The 22,753-nt window shown below is 42.9% G+C and overlaps 1 protein-coding gene across 3 annotated transcripts in view; it reads left to right on the top strand.

Annotated features, from left to right (window-relative positions):
- KIFAP3 (kinesin associated protein 3) overlaps positions 1-22,753 on the top strand; it is a 145,586-nt gene that overhangs the window by 45,080 nt on the left and 77,753 nt on the right. For all 3 annotated transcript variants that reach the window (XM_039484253.1, XM_039484252.1, XM_039484254.1), the window contains exons 11-17: positions 429-529; positions 5,719-5,827; positions 7,934-8,046; positions 9,148-9,313; positions 9,559-9,684; positions 10,123-10,221; positions 20,176-20,261. In XM_039484253.1, the coding sequence (XP_039340187.1) occupies positions 429-529; positions 5,719-5,827; positions 7,934-8,046; positions 9,148-9,313; positions 9,559-9,684; positions 10,123-10,221; positions 20,176-20,261 (800 nt within the window). The remainder of the gene's footprint in view (positions 1-428; positions 530-5,718; positions 5,828-7,933; positions 8,047-9,147; positions 9,314-9,558; positions 9,685-10,122; positions 10,222-20,175; positions 20,262-22,753) is intronic.

The raw sequence follows: 22,753 nt of genomic DNA on the forward strand, positions 1-22,753 counted from the left end.
GCCTAGTTGGCCTTAATTTGTTCCTTTTCTGATATTCTTGTCAGAGAGAAGGTTTGGATGGGCCATTGAGACTGAACTCCCCTTTCATAGAAGGTGGATCCTTGCATAGCAGGAATGAACGTACATTCCCCGATAACATTGTGCAGGAAGTTGGCACTGCCATTGCCTATGCTGTGTATGATCGGTGGATAAATTAAAGACTAGTCCTCAGGGGCTGTCAGTCCAGCATCTTTCGCTAATACTAATGTGTGTCACACATTTTAATAAAAAATAATCTTGTTAAAGCAAGAGAGAATTTAAAAAGTGTTGTTATAGTAATCTTAATTAAAGAATTAGACTCTAGTGGAGAAATAGGAATGCACAGTAACTACAGTGTTGGGGATTTTAGTTAACACACAAATTCATGTTGTGTTTTTTATTCTCCCTAGCAAATGAAAGCTACAGACAGGTAGCAATGTGTGTTCTGTATCACATAAGCATGGACGACCGCTTTAAATCGATGTTTGCGTACACAGACTGTATACCACAGGTATGTGTTTTCCTTCTAGACACATTCTACCACTAACATGCTATTTTTCTCCTTCCTGGTAGCAGAGGTCACAGTGACACCTTCAGGTGATAATGGGAACAACCATGTTTCTTCCCCGTCAAATAACTGTGAGCCTCTATTAATAAGGCAACTTAGCCATTCAGGCTACCTTTAAGTAGACCTTCTAAGAAGGAATAGGTGACAGTTTGTCTGTCAGTGCTGCTGGCAAATAAGGCACATCAGCTTATTGCCAAGGGTATAAGCAACCAGAAAATACCTCTAGAAGATTAGCCATGTTAAAGGGAGATGACAATTGGTTCCCTATATAATTACTGTATATGTCCTGAAGAGCTTTGCTTTTTGCGGTTTCAAAAGATACTCCTTTCCAATCCCACGTTAAGTACCAGAACGTCATTGTCTGCAGTGTTACAGAGTATGAGCTGGAAACCAGCCAAGCAAATGTTACATCACTGTATGGACTATCTCTGCTCTGACTACAGTCCCACTAAATAAAGGACACATGAAAACTGTAGTTGGGAAAGAAATACCTTTTACCTACCTTCTAGATTAAGGATTGTTTGGTGCCTCTCACTGTCTGTCGAGACTAAATAAACAAAATTTCATTTAAAAAAAAAAAAGATCTGGCTCTTTTAAACAACTATATGAGTCAGTTTCTCAGGGTATTGATTTAAGGTTAGAGTTGAGGATAGAGTCTCCATCTCATAAGTGTAAAAAGCTCTCTGATTGCTTTTTTTAGAATTGCACCACTCTGTTCTCTTTCCTGCCAAACATCTTTTTAACATCAAGCGTATCCATTATGGGAGGTTGCCATGGAAAGTTTTCAGAACATTTCTTGTCATGGTAAAAGTTGTAATGTTCTTCCAAGTCATGGGGGAGGAAGGAGGATCTGATGGGAATAGCAAGTGTATGTTGCAAAATACTCTTGTAAACATCCTGTAGATTGTTTGCCACAGGATGAAGTTGTATGCTAAGAAGCCCAAATGATACAGAGAACCCACTACTTTTGAATTGAGGCTTTGTTTTGCACTTTAGGGCTCAGTTATTGTGTGATTTTGGGAAATATGGGCATGGTTTAAAAGCCCCTAGTTCCAAATATAAAGAACCATGGAAATTTCAATAACATTTAACTAACATGCTTGTTCTGATAGGCATTGGCTGCTCAAAGTTGTTCCTGTAACTCTTGTTCCAAAGCCCGTTGTAGTAAATAGACTCCCATTAATTTAATTGTTCTTTATATCCGGCTCATAAAGCCTAGCAAAACTTTAAGGCTATCTGTGACCATGATGAACAGTTACTGTGCTCATTAAATCCTATAATGAATTATATTAATTCTATAAATGAAGACCCTGTTCATCCAAAGCCACGCTGTGATTTGCCAGTTGGTCCTTTGTGACGAACATCTGTACACCTGCAGCTGGTGTGAAGAGCTAATTGTAAGGGAGAGAGGTTGGGACAGGAGGGGAGAAATGAACATTTTAAAGTGATCCCCTCCCTTCTTTGCCCCTCAAAATGCCCCTCCCCCTCCCCAGGGTGAATAGATAGAAAGTGTGAAAAATTGGGATGGGGCTGAGGGGTAATAGGTACCTGTATATGAAAAAGCCCCACATATCAGAATTGTCCCTATAAAATCAGGACATCTGGTCACTCTACCACTCCCCCAGATTGTTTTTAACTCTGTTTTAATGTAAAATGAAGGAGCCAACCATACTCCATTAGCAATAGGACACATCGGGATGTGTATGGGTGGGCTATTGGTGCACATCTCAGGTGGTGGAATACACTTGTCCTTCCCATGTAGTCAGTCCCCCATTCGCTGAAAAATCCGCTCCCTTTCACCCAGTCAAGCTCTAGATTGCAGCACAAGCTAGCTGATGAGTTAGTTGAATTCTCCTTCATAGAAGGTTTTCCTCTACTGACCCATTGGGACAGGATAGGAGAGGCTAGTGAATGTGACCAAAATAAGGCACAACAACCCGATCTTGCCCCATTGCATGGTGAGTGTTACCTCTGCAGAACTGCCAGTGTATCCTATCTGCACAAAGGGTTGGAACTTGGTTCTGTCATATTTGCAGTCTGCAGGTCCATTGGGTCTGCTTGCCTATGTCTTTCCTTTGAACATTTTAAATTATCTGAAAGGGGCTGAATTCTCCCAGGTAAGCATCCTTGTGGATTTCAGGAGTTAATGGGCATTATTCTAGTACCACTTAAAAGTGAGTATTAACAGTTCATTCTTGTTTAGACCTTAGCAATGAGTGTTTTGTTTAAATAGGTGCAAATGCCATCCAGATACTTATAAAACCATATATTGGTAATAGCCTGGCCAATCAAAGAGCATGATTAGGCAGTGATGTTATGGTGATATTTAATATTTTACCACTGAGCGGTGTACAAGGATCTCCTCAACTCCCCACATGTTTTCCACCACAGTTGTCCTGCTTCGCTCCTCTTTGATCTATAAGCTTCTTTTTAGTTTAATGCTGGTAAACGTCCTCTCTTGACAGCGCCCTTTGCTCCTGTCCACCATTATCTGCTGAAGTTCAGAAACCAGAGCATCACTTCAAACAGCAGAGTTAGGGAGTAACCGGTCAGAAGAGATTCCTGAGGCATGCAGTTCTGGCATAATCATTCAAAGATGTTTGAATTGGGGTTGAGGAGGGGGTTGGACAGAGGTGTATGTGAACAGAGAGCTGTGGGGGTTGGCCTCTGGTCACTGGTAAATAAGTGAAGTCAGGTGCCAGAGAGTCTAGACACAGTGATTTCAGTCCTGGGTCTGTGGTATCTGATACTCAATATGGGACTTGTCTGATTGAACACTACTGCCTCTTCGTTGCACATGCTGCAGCCTTTTTACTGCCTTCCTGTTAAATCAGTAAAAGATGACAATGGACATGGTAAAAGCAGAACAAATTTAATTTTAATATTTCCTATTTGGCAGCAATTACGCTCCCTTTTGAAGTGGCACGAGGAGCAATCAAATTAAATGAAGACATAATGGGAAACATGGAGTTCATACAAAACTATTATTTTAAAATTTGAACTGGTTTGATTGAAATTGGAGTATATTTATTTATTTTTCAGAGAAGTAGCTCAGTAATGACAATTTGACCCCACTACGTTCAACATTTAATTTCCATAGATTTTTGCATTCAGTGATCATAGAATATGTTTCAGTTTTAAAATATATATAAATAATTTGAAGGGATTTTTAAAATGAGAGTTCTAGAGGGTAATTTCTGAAAGGTTGCATCCCCTACTTGCTGAACTTTCTATAGGACTTTGTTGGTTAATTCATGTTTGTAATATGTGAGTATCAGGGCTGATTAACCTTTACTTAAGAAAAGGAGGAAATCAGCAATGGCTTTTACATCTCCTTGTGAAAGCCCTAAAAGATATATATATTTTGTGTTATAATTGAAATCCATATATTTGAAAATGTAGAAAGACATCCACATAGAAGATTTTCCTCTACTGATAAATTTCAATTGGTATTCTATTGTTTAACAGTGCGATTAATCACAATTAATTTTTTGTTAATCGCATGAGTTAACTGTAATTAATCGACAGCTCTTACAATGAGCGCACATTAATCATTATTGTGACCTAAATGTGTGTTTATTAATTTGGCAGTCTCTTTGGAATGACAACTTGATAGTGTATTTATCTATTGCCAGCTAACGTCCTCCAACAGATTATCTCTGGAGGATTTACCTGCAGTACTGATGCTTCCTAATTGTCCTTTCTCTGAATATATATTTTTGGTAGATACCCACTCTGATAGCTCAGTGGTTTAAGCATTGGCTTGCTAAACCCAGGGTTGTGAGTTCAATCCTTGAGGGGGGCCATTTAGGGAACTGGGGTAAAAATTTGTCTGGGGATGGGTCCTGCTTTGAGCAGGGGGTTGGACTAGATGATCTCCTGAGGTCCCTTCCAGCCCTGATATTCTAATCATTCCAAGGTGTTACCACTAGGGGGCAAGAATGCAACTACTTTGACTGTTACTTGACTGTTAACAGTTCAGTTCTTTCTCCATGCCCCTACCCCTGCTGAAAACTGAGATCTACTCATTATCTCTACTGCCCTTGTATCTGTCCTCTTTTCAAGTGCATTTGTTTTACCCAGCCTTGTACCCATGCTACCTTGCATTGTGATTCTGATAGGTTTTGCAAGCTAAGTAGTCTGGCTTTGTGAGTGCTTACATGGGAGACTGATGCACTACAGAATTGGGGTTGGTGCTGCAGTAGGGATGGTCTACCTTGTGAGTCAATAACTGAACCAAATCTACAGCGTGGTGTGAAAAGTGAAGACTGAGAAATAGACTGATGTTTGGACGCTATTTATATATTGGTTTTGGTGTTTGTAAAAAATTAAGGCAGACTTAAAATGGACAAAATTGGGGGTTGATATGTAAGCTGCGACAGACCAGGGAATATATAGGAACAAATTATATGGTTCTAGCTAGCTGTTGGTTCTTTATAGCATCATCAGCGAAGTCCCTAACATGCACCACAGCAGTTAGAGCAGACTGTGGGAGATGTGTGTTTTACTCCAGGTGTCCTTTTTCCTCTACTGAAGGAGTGGGGCAGTAGTAAAGTAGACTCTGGCTCAGTACTGCAGTATATGGCAGTTGCAATGAGTGCAGTGGATAGTGGGTTTGCTTAGACAGATGATGGGAAGGGGACACATTGTAGCAGATAGATCAAAGTAAGTTTAGATATAGGCAGCGGAGTAGGCTTAGCCAGCTCAAAATAGCAAGAGTAGAATTATTATACAGTAAAACAACCATTTGTAGTGCTTTATTCCATTAAGCAAACAGAAGTATTCTGGTTTTCATGGGATGAATAATTTAGTACACAAGATTTTAACCTGTTCACAGGAATTTAACCATTCACAATCAACACATTATCTCCCTATCACTGGATTTTATTTATCAAACTCAGTTTATTTTAGAAAAAGTGGCAAGTGATTGCAATTCTTAACTGTTAGTAACTCTGGCTGTCCACAAATAATCAAACCCTAGTCCTTCCAAATTAATCACCCTTACAAGTTGGCAGCAAATGTAGAGATCCTGAATATGAAAAGTATTCAGATTAGCATAGTTGGCTTGAGAATATTGCTCTGGTTTTTTCTCATGCTTTGGAAAGTTTAATGACTCATGTGTGTGTTGGTAGTTAATGAAGATGCTCTTTGAGTGCCCTGATGAACGTATTGACCTGGAGCTCATTTCCTTCTGCATTAACCTTGCTGCTAACAAGAGAAATGTGCAGCTTATCTGTGAAGGTAAGTGTGCTGAAGCTTCATAGCATATCTTTGGGTCAGTGCCTAGCACCCTGTTGGCAAATGTAATAGTAATACAACTAATGACTGCAGAAAAACATTCAGACCACATATGTAATAAACATTTGTGTATGTGCACAGTTGGGTCAACTCCTAATGTCACTCATCCCCCTGTTGAGTCATAGTATCTCCAATTCTATGGTGAACAGTTCCATGAAATCACTGATGACTAGCATATTGAAAACTTTATGCTTATCCTGACCCTCACTATGTGGGATGAATGTAACCCTTTATGGAATTCACCCCAAAATCTTCCTACAGGCAACTGGGGTTCTGTTTCCCGACATGAATAAGTAACACAGGGCCTCTTTTATTTTATTTTTTTTTAATGGAAAGATACAATTTGATCTTTTTTAAGATTATGTCCCTCAAAGCTGGTGTTTACAAGCTGTGTAGTATGAACAGGCTCACTTTTCATGTGATTGCTCCAAAGCTGCTCTCTCTTTTCCTGAACTCCCTGTGCTGATTCACAACTTTAAAGTGCAGTTCTTCTCTGAAATGACACGGTAAAACTGGAACATTCTCAATCAACCATTTCGCTCCCTGTATGTATTCAGAATCCTAGTTACTAACTTCAGTGGCAACTGCTTCATAGATTTTAAGGTCAGAAGGAACAATTATTTATTCTGGTCCCCTGCATAGCATGGGCCATAGAATTTACCCAGTGATTTCTGCATCAAGCTCTGTCAAGTGTAGTTGAACAAATAATTTTTACTTGCTTTTTAGTCCTCTAAAATAGAGTGAGCTGGATTCTATTCCTTTTTGTGCATCAACAACTCTATTTTTACTAAATTCCAATCAGTTATACATGTGCAAACCACACAGAGAAGACCGTGGACTTGCACAAGTGTCACTGAGGGAATAATTTAGTTTGCAGGATATTTTTTAGTGATGAGTACACATGAGAAGGAAAGAACCCAGTTTTGACACTCAGAACCCAAACCAAATTGGCAGGGCTCACAGTTAGAGAACAACATTTTTTTTTTATTTGCAAACTAAGCCTGTTTGGTCTGGAATCAGTAAAAGATAACCAAGCAGTACAATAATGCCATTTTTATAACATTTCCTTTCAGAGTTATAGCTATGGAAAACTTAGTTTTTCACTAACTTAGACACAACTTTATGTATGCATCACATTTTCTGACTGGGGATGTTTTTTATGAAAACAAGATTTCTGCTGCTACATAATCATCTTTCACTGCTGATTTGCTCAGCGAATCAGACCTAACCCTTTGCTATATTCTCAGTAGGGCTATTTATATATTGAGGGCTGCTTCCTTTGTTGGTGCTTTGTCACAGAAAAATAGTCCATATAAAAATAAAAAAAGTAATTATTATCAGACAGGCAAGGTTGTCCCGAAGAATAACATCAGTAAGACAGTGATTTGGCCCACAATATCAAATGGTTGAGTCTGGTGAAAGTACTGTTATTCCTGTAATGTCCAAAGTATGGTAAGGGCTTGTTTGCTCCCTAGACATGTACTAACAGTGCTTTGGTTTATAGCCTTTGCCAGCTCCCCTGGGCAAAGTGGCTGTCATATATGAGTACCTCTATTTAAAATACCTTTGCAAGAAACCTATCCAGACTCATATCTCCTCAAACTACCAATATTAAAATGGACAGGCATTGTTTGAGAATTTGACATGAAAATTAAGAGCACGAGTTTGGGATGGCTACATAGAATTGGGGTAGTCATAATAGTGGTAGAAGCAGAGGCTTAGCAGGTGGGTTGCTTCTATTAGCATTATAATTAATAACTTAACTATTTAATTCAGTTTTCTGTTATGGTATGAGTCCTAATATTCAATATTGAGATATTGGCTATTATATATTTGTTTTATATTTCATCTTGGTGAAATTCAGGTGAAATTTGTCCCTCTAATTATGGCCTGAAAGAACAAAATAGTTTCTGCTTTGTCTGGATTATTTCCCTTTGTCCTTTAATCCTTGTTAATAAGAAAAAAATTCTTTTTTTTTTTTTAAATAAAATAATTGATTCTAGCTTTAATATGATCTGGGAGATTTGCCACGTACCATTTTCTTTTCAGGAAACGGATTGAAGCTGTTAATGAAGAGAGCTCTGAAGTTCAAGGATCCATTGTTGATGAAGATGATCAGGAACATTTCACAACATGATGAGCCAACTAAAAACCTGTTTATTGTAAGCACTTGCTATACGTTCACAGTACCCTCTGTCCCTTTGCTTGCATTGGAAGGGATTTTGGCTTTAGACTGCTGCTGCATCCTGAAAGATGGGTTGGCTTTTATCTTTACAAACAAACTGTTTTATACCCTTGAGTTTCATTAGCATTTCCGTGTTTTTATAAAGCTGGTTCAGGTGGTATTTTAAAGGGGTTCTGGATGCCTCAAGGAATTGGTGGTTGGTTACAATGTAGAACCTTTTTATGTCTAGGTCACTGGTACAAAAACATGCAAGTATACGCATCTCAAAAACCATTGCCACAGTTAGCACTAATCTTAAACCTTGTTCTCAACAGAGAAATGTAGGACAGAATGAAGTATCCTTTCCCTGTTGCGGCTGGTTCCTTCAAATCAAGGTTCAGGAGCAATGTGAAGAATCTCTTGCTACTTAATAACTCTTGAGCGACTTAATTCTCTAGGGCTGTGCTGCCTGTCCAGCAATCTCATGAGCATTAATTACACATACTCACTGAAATGAAATATGGAAAAGAATTTGTATTTTAGAATAAAGAAAAATTGGGTTAAATAATGAGTTAAAATTCGAATTTTAAATCTCTTAATAAAGTTGGTACTGTGTGAAATCAAATCTTTTAACTGTTGTGCACTACTAGTTAGTAAAATCTATAGATGTAAACCACATAAGATAACTTCAAATACATTTCAGGGGGCTTTTTGGGAGCAGAAACCACTTATGTGGTTAAGGTTCCATAACATTTTCTATTCTAACCTCCTTTTTTTAGTTTGTGGTAGCTTTCTAATACTTTTACCTTTTGGGGGCTGAAATTTTCCATGCATGGGTGTTTTTTCTCTACCTACAGTAAATGTTCTTGGAAAGTTTGAACAAAAAGATTCAGAGAATTAGAAGTGGGGAAATTGTCATTTTTTAAAAACTAGTCTGCAACTAAGGTGTTGAATTAAATTTTGGCTTGAAAATAGTCCTCACTCAGGAGATGTGACTTTTGAATGCTCTGTTGAAAATCAGTTTTGCTTTGACTGAGTTAGGAACCTTTTAAAATCCCACGTTATTCATTACTAATTACCCGCCTATATATTTTTTTAGGATTATGTTGGTGATTTAGCAGCCCAAATCTCTAATGATGAAGAGGAAGAATTTGTGATAGAATGCCTGGGAACACTGGCTAATCTGACCTTACCTGACCTAGACTGGGAGCTTGTGCTGAAAGAGTACAAACTGGTTCCATACCTCAAGGATAAACTAAAACCAGGTCTGTGCTAACAGTGGTTTAGTCTTCCATGATATTCTGTTTTCCAGTTGTAGTATCTTTTGCTATCATATTCTAGTCCTATTGCAGTATTGGGTTTTGCTGCTTTAGTATCTTTTGGGTGTATTAATTAGCAAAATGTTAGCTTGTTAGAAAATTAGAACTGTCTATAAGTAAGAATAAGAACATTCAAGGATTCAGCAGAGTGTTTTCTTAAATACCCAGCTCTCTGCTGTTTTGTTGTCCAGGTTCTGCAGAAGATGACCTTGTCTTGGAAGTGGTGATCATGATTGGAACTGTATCTATGGATGACTCCTGTGCTGCTATGCTGGCCAAATCTGGAATTATTCCAGCACTCATTGAACTTCTAAATGGTATATTACTGAACTTGTTCCAGGCCTGATTTTCATCTGTAGTTTCTAACTGACCCAGGTGGTACCATTCATTTTTTTTAGCCTGCAGGATAGCAGTAGGTAGTCTCCAATAAAAAGCACATTGATGTCATTCCATTAATAGCAAAATGGCAATGATCATGGTCTAGTGAACTTACTTTTTCTGTGCTTCTCGCATCCTAATCTAATTCTCGCTGAAGTCAATGGGAATCTTTCTATTGACTCTGATGGAAGTTGGATCAGGCCCTAAAAGTTTTGTGCACACTGGCAGTGATGGTCTGGTAGATATAAGCCACCAGAAAAATGCATTCCAGAGTCCTTAGCTCTCCTGAGAGCCCAACACAACTCTTGAGACATTAATGTACAATAGCAAAGTGCTCTGTCTTGGAGACTTGAGGAAATACTTTTTTCTTTTTGCAGCTCAGCAGGAAGATGATGAGTTTGTCTGCCAAATCATCTATGTCTTTTACCAGATGGTCTTCCACCAAGCCACCAGAGACGTCATCATCAAGGAGACCCGTATCCTCTTATAAAGGCTAGACGTTTAGAATTACAGTACTTAACTTACTATAATTAGAATTTGTTACATGTGTCAAAGCTTTACTATGGTTTTCTAAACCACCATTTCATTGTAATTAGAATTAATTGAATTTGAAACAGTGTCTGAACACTATAGACATAAGACAGGTATACAAGTACCATAAGATGGCATAGTGCAGTATAAAGGTTTTGTTTGGCATGTCTTACATAGGCCATTCCAAATGAGTGTTGATAAACTTGATTGTGCCACACCACACTGTATTATGTATATGCCACATACTGTACAGGAAAATTATTTAATAAATATTTGAAATATTTTATTGGGAATTGTTCTTGTAACTTTCCATCTGTAAAGACAAGTGGCTTAGTTACCATGATTTCACCTCTAGAGGGTTCAGATGGAGAAGAAAAATGTTTGTTCTTCTTTGAGTGATTGCTCATATCTATTCCAGTTAGGTGTGCATGCGCGCTGCATGCACGGATGTCGGAAACTTTTTCCCTAGCAGCTACTCATCGGGCCGACTGGGGAGCCCCCTGGAGTGGCGCCAATATGGCGTTCTATACAAGACCCTGCCGGCCCAACCCCCCTTCAGTTCCTTCTTACTGCCCGTGACGGTTGTTGGAACAGTGGTCTCTTGTCTTATCAAGTGCTCCACTTATCCCTAGCTTCTCTTATCTTGATTTTTGTTAATTGTTATTAGTATTAAGTGTTTCCTATAGTATTTAGAGTAGTCTAGTAGTTGAGGGCAGTCCCATGAATGGCTGCCCTGTGGGGCTCTGGGGCATGCTGTCCTAGGGCTTCAAGCCTTCCAACTCTTGCAACAAGCCCATGCCTACGGGCGACCCCCATCATTCCTGTCTCATGTGTCTGGGGGGGGGGCATCAGGCAGACAAGTGTTGAATCTGTAAGGCGTTCAAGCCCCGGACACGAAAGGAGAGGGAGATTCAACTCAGGCAACTCCTCATGGAGTCTGCTCTGCGGCCCTCTCAAGACGCGGGCCCGAGCTCTTCGGTGCAGAGTGCCCCTCCTGCGGTACTGTCTTCGGCACCACAGAAGATCCCGTGGTCATCTCGGAACCAGCGATCTCTTGGGCCCCAAAAACGCCCGCCTCGGCACCGCTCCCATTCCCCGGTTGCTGGGAAGAAGCAAGCCTTGGAAGGATCCCCTGCTAGGGCCGCAGCAGTTGTTCTGGCCCCAACCGAGCAAGACTCTAACCAGGCTTCTAAGCAGGACAAGGCCGCCAGGCCCAGATCTGCCCATTCCAGCCCTGCAGAAGGGATAGTGCAAGTGGAAGGGATCATATTACCTTCCACACTGGACACTTTCGAGGCCGCTAGAGGGCTAATCGAAATGACAGCTCTAGTGCTTCCAGCCCCATCCCGAGTCCCAGTACTGTCCAAGGGTAAACCGGCGATGTTCAGAATGGCAGCCCTCAGGCCAGCATCTCCTCGCCACTTGGAGTCCTGGTGCCGTTCCGAGTCCCAGCACTGTCACAGGCACTGGTCTGACTCATGGCACCGGTTAGACTCGCGGCGTTGGTCTTGCAGTCCCGATCCTCGGAGCCGTTCCCGCTCGAGGTCGCCATCGACTACTGGTTCATGGTCCCACTCAAGGTCAAGATCAGCGACCTCGCGGCACTGTTTGGACCGATGCAGTGTGGAGCTCCGATCCCCGTGCTGTCTGTCGCCACGACACCAGCCCGTGGCCTGTCACCGATCTGCATCGCGGCACCACTCGCCGTCGCGGCACTGCTCCACTGCCTGGTGCTGCTCTTCATTGCAGCGCCGGTCGCGGTCATGATCAGTCTCCTGGCACTGATTCTCCACGTGACCCACGCCTTCCAAGGGACTCCGTGCCCCCCTTGCTTCACTCCTGCACCGCTCCTCCTTGGCCGTCGCAATCTCGGTCCCCTTCCGGCAGGTTGGAGAGAGCCTCAGGGCTCTCGGACATTCCCCAGTCAGGCCCCGAGAGCCTCACCCAAGATCCACTAGCACCCAACTGGCAGCCCCAGTGGCAATTTTGAGCCCCCTGGGCATATCAGCAGGCCCAGGGCGCCCCCCCCAGTTGCCCGGCCACCATCAGGATTGAGCGCTCGCCTCCCTCCCTCCCCCGCCAAGCAACCCTCAGCCACCCGCCTCCAGAGCTGGACCAACCTGCGGAGCCAGCGCCTGGGCGCCTCTCACTGCAGATCGCTAATCAGCTAGCGATCCTCAGTAGGTACAATTTTAACTCTTGGTCTGCGGTCCTCAAATTTCAAGATCTTCTCCCAGCAGAGGCTCGTACAGAACTGGAGGCCATTGCTGAGGAGAGCAAATTGGTTGCTTGGACCTCCCTCTGAGGTTCCCTCGATGCTGCGGCTGCACACACTCTGGCATCAGGTATCGCCATGCGGCGGCACGCCTGGCTTCAGTCTTCAGGCCTCCCGCCCAAAGTTCAGCATACTATCCAGGACTTCCGCCTTTGATGGCCAGGGCTTGTTTGCGGAACAAACTGATTCCCGCTTGCATACCTTAAAGGACACGAGGAATACCTATTAAATCCTTAGAGATGCATACCCCGGCAAACCAAAGGAAACCTTTTAAACCACAGACCACCCAGCAATGTCGTTTCCCTCCTAGACCAAGGCAGGGCTTTTCTCGTCAAAGGAGCAGATACTCTCGATGTAAACCTTCTCGCCCCCGACCCTCCCCAGGCAAGGTCAAGGACAGTGCAAGCCACCCCCGGCCCTAAGCGCCCATTTTGAAGGTGCACCAGAGGACAGACTACCAGCTCTTACCCCAGACAGTTATCCTTTTCTGAACACTCTATCCCGTTTCTACCATGCAAGGTCCCGTATCACATCGGACCGTTGGGTTCTCCGCACGGTGCAGACGGGTTATTCTATCCATTTCCATACCATCCCGCCCTCCCACCCTCCTTCCCCGTCCCTCTTCAGGGACCCTTCTCACGAGCAACTCCTCATCCAGGAGGTTCAATACCTCCTTGCCTAAGGGGCAGTGGAGGAAGTTCCTCAGGAGCTCAGGGCCAAGGGTTTCTATTCCCACTGTTTCCTTGTCCCCAAGACAAAGGGAGGCCTAAGACCTATTCTGGACCTCAGGGAGCTCAACAAGTACATCGTCAACCTGAAGTTCCGTATGGTCTCCTTAGCGACTATCATTCCCTCACTGGATCCGGGAGACTGGTATGCCGCCCTCGATATGAAAGACGCGTACTTTCACATTTCAATTACTCCATCTCACAGATGTTTCCTGCGCTTCGTGTTGAGTAAGATGCACTATCAGTTCACAGCGCTCCCGTTTGGCTTGTGCGCAGCCCCTCGCATCTTTACCAAGTGCATGGTGGTCATGCCAGCCTTCCTTCGCCGACACCACGTGCACGTCTTCCCGTAACTTGACAACCGGCTTATACGGGGCTGGTCTCACCATCATGTTCAGTCTAAGGTACATCTAGTCGTGGACACATTCAATCACTTGGGTATCATGGTAAACATCAGCGAGTCCGTCCTCGCACCCACTCAAAAAATAGAGTTCATAGGTGCAGTTCTGGATGCAAACCAAGCGAGGACTTTCCTTCCAGAAGCACGGCACCTGGCTATAGCAGGCATAGTTGCCAGCCTCTCCAAGTTTCCCACCACCATGGCAAGGCATCCTGTACCTATGTGGTGCAGCATGCCAGACTAAGACTCAGGCCGCTACAGATGTGATTGACTTCAGCCTACCGACCTGGACGCAACAGTCTAGAAATGGTCCTCACGGTCCCGAAGTGCACACTCGACTCCCTACAATGGTGTCTGGATCCTCGGATGGTGGGTGCCGGGGTCCCGTTCCATCCCCCCACAACCCACCCTTATCCTGGTCACAGACGCATCTGCCCTGGGATGGGGGGCCCACCTTGGGAACCTGACAATGTAGGGCTTGTGGCATGAGAGCGAGCTGTCATTGCACATCAACATCAAAGAGCTCAGAGCGATTCGCCTTGCGTGCCAAGCCTTTCTCCTCCACTTGCAGGGCCACTGCGTAGCAGTCCTAATGGACAACACCACAGCCATGTTCTACCTGAACAAGCAAGGTGGAGCCCGGTCATTGCCACTCTGCCAAGAAGCCCTCCTTCTGTGGGACTTCTGCTTAGCCCACTCCATCAACCTTCAGGCCTCATACCTGCCAGGTGTCCAGAATGTTCTGGTGGACAGCCTGAGTAGGCATTTTCTCACTCACGAATAATTGATACATCCGGATATCATTCATTCCATTTTCCGCACCTGGGGTTTTCCCCAAGTTGACTTGTTTGCTTTGCGGACCAACAGGAAGTGCCCAGCCTTCTGTTCCTTTCGGAGCCACAGTCTGGGCTCAATAGCAGACTCCACATCACGTGGTCGGGTCAGCTGCTTTATGCCTTTCCTCCGTTCCCGTTGGTGCACAGGAGCTCATCAAGGTCTGCCGGGACAAGGCAGATGTCATTCTGGTAGCCCCTGCCAGGCCGTGTCAGTGTTGGTACCTGACCCTGCTGGACTTGTAAATCCAGGCTCCCCTGCGTCTCCCTCTCAGCGCCAACTTCATCTGTCAGAACCACGGTCGTCTCCTGCTCCCGGACCTCCAGTCGCTCCACCTCACGGCCTGGAGGATCCATGGCTAAACCAGACTGAATGCGCCTGTTTGGACTCGGTAAAGCAGGTGCTTCTTGAAAGTCGCAAACCGTCAACTAGGCTTACCTACAAAGCCAAGTGGAAAAGGTTTCCCAGGTGGTGCGCTCAGCGGCAGGTGCCACCGCTTCAGGCTCCAATTCCATGCATCTTGGACTACCTGATGTTCCTAAAGGACCAGCATCTAGCCTTTGAATCCCTTAAGGTCCACCTCGCAGCCATCTCTGCGTTTCACCCAGGTGCAGCCGGGCGCTCCGTGTTTGCACACCCAGTCGTGTGGCATTTCCTCAAAGGCCTGGAGAAAATCCATCCTCCAATGAAGCCACCTGTGCCTGCATGGGACCGTAACTTGGTCCTTTCTTGCCTTATGGGCCCTCCTTTTGAGCCGCTGGCCTCCTGCTCACTTCTCTACCTCTCCTGGAAGGTTGCCTTCTTAGTGGCCATCACTTCCGCATGTCAGGTGTCCGAACTACAGGCTCTCACATGTGAGCCGCCGTATACAGTCTTTCATAAAGATAAAGTTCAACTAAGACCACACCCGGCCTTCCTACCAAAAGTGGTGTCCCACTTCCATGTGAGCCAGGATATCTTCCTACCGGTTTTCTACCCAAAATCGCATGCTGACCTTCATGAACAGCGTCTCCACTCTCTTGACGTTAGAAGGGCGCTTGCCTTCTATATAGACCGAACGAAGCCCTTTTGTAAACCAACCCAGTTGTTTGTCACCATTGCAGAGCGGATGAAAGGTGCCCCGGTTTCCTCTCAACAAACGTCTTCATGGATCACTGGGTGCATTCGTGCCTGCTATAACCTGGCAAATGTCCCTCTGCCTGCTGTTACAGCTCACTCTAGGAGACCTCAGGCATCATCAGCTGCCTTCCTGGCACACATTCCTCTCCAGGAAATCTGCAGGGCTGCCATGTGGGCCTCGGTTCACACCTTTACGTCCCACTATGCCATTGTCCAGCACTCTTGGGATGATGCGGCCTTTGGAAGAGCGATCCTCCAATCTGCGGTTCCTTGACTCTGACCCCAACTCCGAGGTAAGGCTTTTGGGAGTCACCTAACTGGAATTGATATGAACAATCACTTGAAGAAGAAAAAACGGTTACTTACCTTTCTATAACTGTTGTTCTTCGAGATGTGTTGCTCATATCTATTCCATTCCCACCCTCCTTCCCCTCTGCCGGAGTAGCCAGTGTGACGTTATTGATATAAATGGGGACCATATAGAACATGGGTTGCAACCAAGGTCCTGTAGTGGCACCAAATCCTAAGTAAAGGGGGTCATATAAGGTGTCTAAGACCAGGTTCTGGGTTGCTGGTTATGATTATGCTGTCTGTATGTCTGTGTATTATTTTGTAGTTGAAGTTATAAGTATTGGCTCTGTAATGTCTGTAATTTTGTATTATGCTCTGCCTCTGGGAAGTGTCCCAGACAAAGCTGATGTTAGCCCGGCATAGCTGGCTTGATGGCCCATTAAAGGGCCATCAGCTACACAATTGACCCATGGAGAGAAGGCAGACACGCCTTGTGACTCAGCAAAGTATGCAGGGACTGGCCCATGTGACTCCAGACTCCATTTTATTTTTGCTGTAAGTTTCCACCGTGAGGACAAAGGGATTCTTACACCTGGAAAAGTCTATATAAGGCTGATGCATCATCTCCATCTTGTCTTCAATCCTGCTTCTGACCTCTGGAAGGACTTTGCTACAAACTGAAGCTCTACTCAAAGGACTGACCGACCCATCCCAGCGGGGGATGTATTCCAGAGACTCAAATTGAACCTGCAGTTTACTCCATCACTGCTGCAAGCCTGAACTAAGAACTTTGCCATTACTGTATGTAGTTGATTCCATTTAACCAATTCTAGCTCTCATCTCTACCTTTTTCCCTTTGGAAATAAACCTTTAGATTTTAGATTCTAAAGGATTGGCAACGGCGTGATTTGTGGGTAAGATCTGATGTGTATATTGACCTGGGTCTGGGGCTTGGTCCTTTGGGATTGAGGGAACCTTTTTCTTTTATTGGGGTGTTGGTTTTCATAACCATTTATCCCCAGGACGAGTGCACTGGTGGTGATACTGGGAGACTGGAGTGTCTAAGGAAATTGCTTGTGTGACTTGTGGTTAGCCAGTGGGGTGAGACCAAAGTCCTTTTGTCTGGTTGGTTTGGTTTGCCTTAGAGGTGGAAAAACCCCAGCCTAGGGCTGTAACTGCCCTGTTTGAGCAATTGGTCCTGATTTGGCACTCTCAGTTGGGTCCCGCCAGAATCGCTCCGTCACAGTGGCGTAGTCGGCAGGATCCACAGAACCAGGTCAATTAAGCTTTGGGTCAGAACCCCACGCTATCCAAATTTTAACTGTGGGATTGAGAGTTTGGTTGGTTAAAGATCAGTGACCATGAGACAGAAAGCATCAGGAAAAGCAAGGAAACTGCAAGCCTTGAGAGACAGCCTGCAGTTTGATTATGAGCAAGAACTGGCAGAAATTCGAATGGAAAAAGAGGCTGATGAGAGAAAGAAAGAAGTTGCTAAGAGAGAAGAAAAAGCTCGTAAGAGGCGTCTGGAGCTGCTGGCTGCTGAGGAGAAAACTCAACAGATGCAACAGGAGACAGCTAGACTCCAACCGCAAGTCAAAAAAGCAATGGAAGAACAGCAGAGACTGTATCCTCTTGAAAGTCCAGTTTGTAACAATGTTGGTATGTTGTATAAATCTGAGCAATTGGTCCTGATTTGGCACTCTCAGTTGGGTCCCGCCAGAATCGCTCCGTCACAGCCAGCAAGAAGGAACTGAAGAGGGGTCGGGCCGGCAGGGTCTTTTATAGAACGCCATATCGGCGCCACTCCAGGGGGCTCCCCAGTCGGCCCGACGGGTAGCTGCTAGGGAAAAAGGTTCCGACATCCGTGCACGCGGCGCACGTACAAACCTAACTGGAATAGATATGAGCAACACATCTTGAAGAACAACAGTTACAGAAAGGTAAGTAACTGTTTTTCTTTCATATGCCTGCTGCTTCCAATCTCTTCTTCCCCTTTTCCCCCATCCCCATTTTTCCCCCTTAGAAGCATGTGTCCTCCACCTCTTACCTTCTTTTCCTCAGTGCTGCTGTCATGTATTGCCCTCCTGGCTCCTTCCCATCATCTCTCCTCTTTGATTTCAATTCCGGGCTCTACTATTTTCTGTGCTAATGGCCCCATTGCCTCGGCTACCGTTTGCCTTTTCACATACCTTCTTCAACTTGCATGACCTTAATTAGACTCCTGTTCTCCAGTTGTCATCATCTCTCACTCTTTGTTTTCCCTTGTTTTGTTTTAAACTGGGGCCTGATTCAAAACCTGAGAGTCAGGTCTTCAGGTCACAGATCTTTTCTGTATTATATTTATAAAGCACCTAGCGCACACTAAGTGCTATATAAAATAGTATAGTATCTACAGTATCTTTTCCAGGTATAATAATATTACAGCTTTAAAATCTGATATCTCTGGCCCTTCCAGAGCTAAATGGAAATCCCCTTTCTGTCAGTTTTTGTTCTAGAAAGTTGCAGGATACCAATTCTTAAACTCTGATAATATTCCCTCAGGCCAGTATCATCCTCTACTTCATTGTTCCAAAAGCTGCTTTCCCCTAAGCACAGATTTCTCTTACTTAACTCACCCAGGTTACATTCCCTTAGCTTAGTCAGCCTGGAGAGTTTGAGGTGTCCTGGGATTTATTGAAGCGATTGCATGCTTGGTAACGTTAGACCAAGTCTGCCAAATATTTATCTTTACTTTTCCCCCCGAACGCTCTTGGCTCATGCTGAGAGAAAACAGAATCGTTTTTTTGAATTTGAGACTTTGTGTGTGTGTGTGTGTGTGTAAATCAACAGTTATTGTTTTTTCATATGATGAACCATTCAGTTGGAAATCTTGTGGAAACATTGTAGCACCATGTATTTTGGGATAGCTGTCAACATTTTTATAGGAAGTAAAAATGATGATGGAAGTTGAAAGAAGAACATTTTCAGAGCTAGCCTAGGCATTGAGCTGTGTACAAATCCATCTCGTACATCCAAGTCTGATAAAGGACATTCCCTGTCTCACAAAATGATTTCACTCCATGTGTTATAACTTGACACCTGCTGCCTTTGTGTATGTATTTATGACATCCAGCATAAACATTTCCTTGCACACATTGTTTACTAAGGTTTAGACCACAAATTAATGGTCTTCTCTGGAATTTATTTACATTCCAAAGTAAATATTTTAGTTGATTTACTATCTGATCAAAATCTCCCACAATTATACAACTCAACATTATTTTTTCTTTTATTGGAAATCATTTGTGTTGTACAAAATCGAAATAGAGATGATATATAGGAAATATAGTTGGGTTCTTTTGGATCCAAACCTTGACACTCTCTCTTGAAGAGTCAAAGCTAAAGCAACATACTCAGGCAGGCAGAATTAACTTTTTAATTGTCTTCTCTGCTGAAAATTCTAAATAAAGCTGCTGCTGGTTTGTTCCAGAACAAACATGATGGGTACTGATCTGCAGTTGTTCTCCTCACTTCTGCCCAGCTTCATGAACATTTCATTGTCAGCTTATTGATATGCTCCATTGTCATTACAACAGCCAGTCTTTATCACTCCTTCTCCCTCCTCTTTTCTACCTCCTTCACCTACACCCCCACCGTGGCATTTAGGATGCTGCTTAGTTTATAATTCAGTACTTCACCCTTCATTTCCTTGATCTTAAATCATATACATCTTGTAATCTAATTGATTAAAATACCTCCACTCTTAGCCTTTTGTTTTTAAGAAAAACTCAGATGTTTTTATATCTACACAGCCACAAAAAATGCAATTTGAATAACACCTCGTTCATCCACATGAGATCAGACTTTTAAAAATACTGTAGTCTCTATCACAAGCATGCATCAATTGAACGTTCTTACCTAGGATAAATAGTTTGCAAATAAGTCTTTAAATATTATAGCTTTTTAAGGTTTGAAAATATACTAAGCTATGCCACAGCAATTAGAGAAATTGAACAAAATGTAAACTGTAAAAAGATGTCCGAATGGCATTTTCCACGACGAAATAGAGAATATATTCTTAATAAAACAAATATATATTCCTTTTCATTAGAAGTTGTATGTGAATGTATATCTCTTCATTTAGCACACGAACCATTAAAAAAAGGCTGAGCTCTCACATGCTGTGGCTAGTTCCCCTCAGTTCCTCATGCCAGTAGGAAGAATCCAAACCTGTGGTAAAACCAGCATTACATCCTTAACCATTTCTTCCCAGAGGCTCCAGCATATCTTATAGACCTGATGCATGACAAAAATGCTGAGATCCGCAAAGTCTGTGACAACACACTGGATATTATAGCGGTAGGTTGAGTTCCTTTGTCCATTTTAAGAGCCTGTTTGAATGTGACATGCTTGTATTCTGAAAGAGTACTAGTAAACACTTGCCTGTTGTGTGAAAATATTTGTTATACAAACACACCTTTTTATTACATAAGAGGTAGTTGCATTTCATGGCAAAATTAATCTTACTTGTACTAGTCTGTATCTAAATTTCCCCTTTCAAAACCACACAAATTCTTAAAAAACCCAATGCTGGTTGATAGGATTTTAAAAATGTTTATATCACTCTTTATTTAGCACCACTTTGAGGTGTGTGAGGCCATACTTGATAAGGATTGTAGGTTTTAGGTATTTTATGGTTGCCCAACAGTTTTTTCACTCGGAGAAAAGATCCCTGAACAAGTAGATATAACTATCTACCATCTTACAAAGGTAAGTGCACATGACAACGTTAGCCACATTAAACTTGTAAATATTAGAAACCACTGTTGGTTCTGTCTTGTTCAATGATCAGAGTAGGATTTGTGGGTAACTTCTTTCATGTCACTTTAGATTGGTTTGCAGTTTATGATTTGATCTTAAATGTTTAGTGCAAAGGCCTGCAGCTATTCCACCTCATTAGATCTCACAAGCAGAGCAATGTTGAGTGTGGTCAGTGCTGGAATGGAGCACCTCCAGAGAAAATCTAGGTTTCTGCAGGAAAGGGTGTTGGCAACTCAGGTGGGGCTCTCCCATCTGAACCAGTACTGAACCAGTGTGTGTAGCATAATGATGTTGGGCCACCATGCTGCTGGAGGTTCTGTTTTTCTAGTGATCATTAAAGCCTCTGTTTGCCAGAAGCTGGGAATGGGCAACAGGGGATGGATCACTTGGTGATTACCTGTTCTGTTCATTCCCTCTGGGGCACCTGGCATTGGCCACTGTCAGAAGACAGGATACTGGGCTAGATGGACTTTTGGTCTGACCCAGTATGGCCGTTCTTATGTAAAATGTCTGTTCTTGGGACCAAGAATAGGAGTATTCTGACCATATTTCTTTTCAGGCAATTACTTTTCACCTTCCTAAATTCCTCTTGGCAAATGCAGGTGGATTTAGTTGTTGTCATCACATGGGTAATATCTTCACTTCTGTGGTGGGTGAAATAATTCCAATATATAGCAAGCTTTTAGATCCATTGCATGAATAATGCTGTTTGAATGTACCATAGTGATCATGAAAAGTGAATTGTTGTAGCTGAACAGAACTTAACTGTGAGATAGTAGTATTGAAAATTTGATATGACTGTTCTCCTGTTTTAACAGGACTTTCCCCTATTTCCTCCCTCTGCCTTCTTCACTTGAAAGCTATACACCACAGAATCTATAGATTCTGATGTATGTAATAGTATTATATTTTCTGTTTTATTTCTATGTAATAATCATGAGCAATGCTTATTGGCTAAAATGTGCCCTAGAGAAGTACAAAATATTAGTAATATTGTTTTATATTTGTACACATTTTTGTAGGACATTGGTATGTTTTATCAATCTCTGTTGTAAGCTCTGCTTGTGTTTCATGCAGGGATATGGTATGAAATCCTGGCTCTGAGTTTTGCCATTGACTTTCATTAGAGTCAGGATTTCACCTGTGATGAATTCGCACCTGAATCCTACTGTATAAGATACTCATGAATCGATACACCAAGAAAAAAAAATTGTTTAGTGAGACAGAACCCCAGTGGGAGCATTAGACTTTTCTGGGGGAAGATGTTTTGGTTGCTAAGAAGATTCTACAGTACTGAAATGTTTCTAGTCTTGCATTTTTGAAGATTACTTAAATGGAAAGAGTTGAGGAAAATGTGAGAGACCACTATGTATGAGTTGTTCCAGATAAGATCATTGCAGGGCAGCAGAACAACAATGTTTGCCAATCGGTCAACATTGTTTGACATATTCTTTTTTTTGCATTCCAGACCTCTCTGAATATCCAAGGGCATTCTGGCAAAGGCCTTAGTGATGTCAATTTAGCTATGAGATACCATTCCTAAAGGAAACATGTTGGGGAATTTTTAATAAGGGATTGAAGTAAAATGGACCTCAGGAACAGTAACTTTTATAGAGTTGAGGATATGAAAGCCAATCAAAGTACAGTAGATACTGGAAAAGTGACAGCACACACGCCTATAAATCAGATTCTTCTACAATACACGTCACGCTTAAAAAGAAAGCAACGGGTACAAGAAAGCTTCCATGTCAACCCCAAAAGCAAGAGACTTGAGTTCAGTTGAGTATAATTAGCCTTTTTTGCTTAGCTGTTAAGCACCGAATATAGGCCAGGTATCATCATGCACCATATCACAGTTACTGGGCTAACTGTGTTTGAGTGCTCTGCCTCTCAGGCCTCAAGCAGTCATTGTTCTTGGGACAGAAAAAACGTTTTTCCTAATTACAGCCTGGGACCTGGCTGCCAAACCGGACAGTCTCTACGCAAAAGAATAAATGGACACAAATCTGACATCAGGAATCATAACATTC

The sequence above is a fragment of the Mauremys reevesii genome, linkage group 8 (genome assembly GCF_016161935.1).
Source record: "Mauremys reevesii isolate NIE-2019 linkage group 8, ASM1616193v1, whole genome shotgun sequence".
In the NCBI taxonomy this organism is placed as follows: Eukaryota; Metazoa; Chordata; order Testudines; family Geoemydidae; genus Mauremys; species Mauremys reevesii.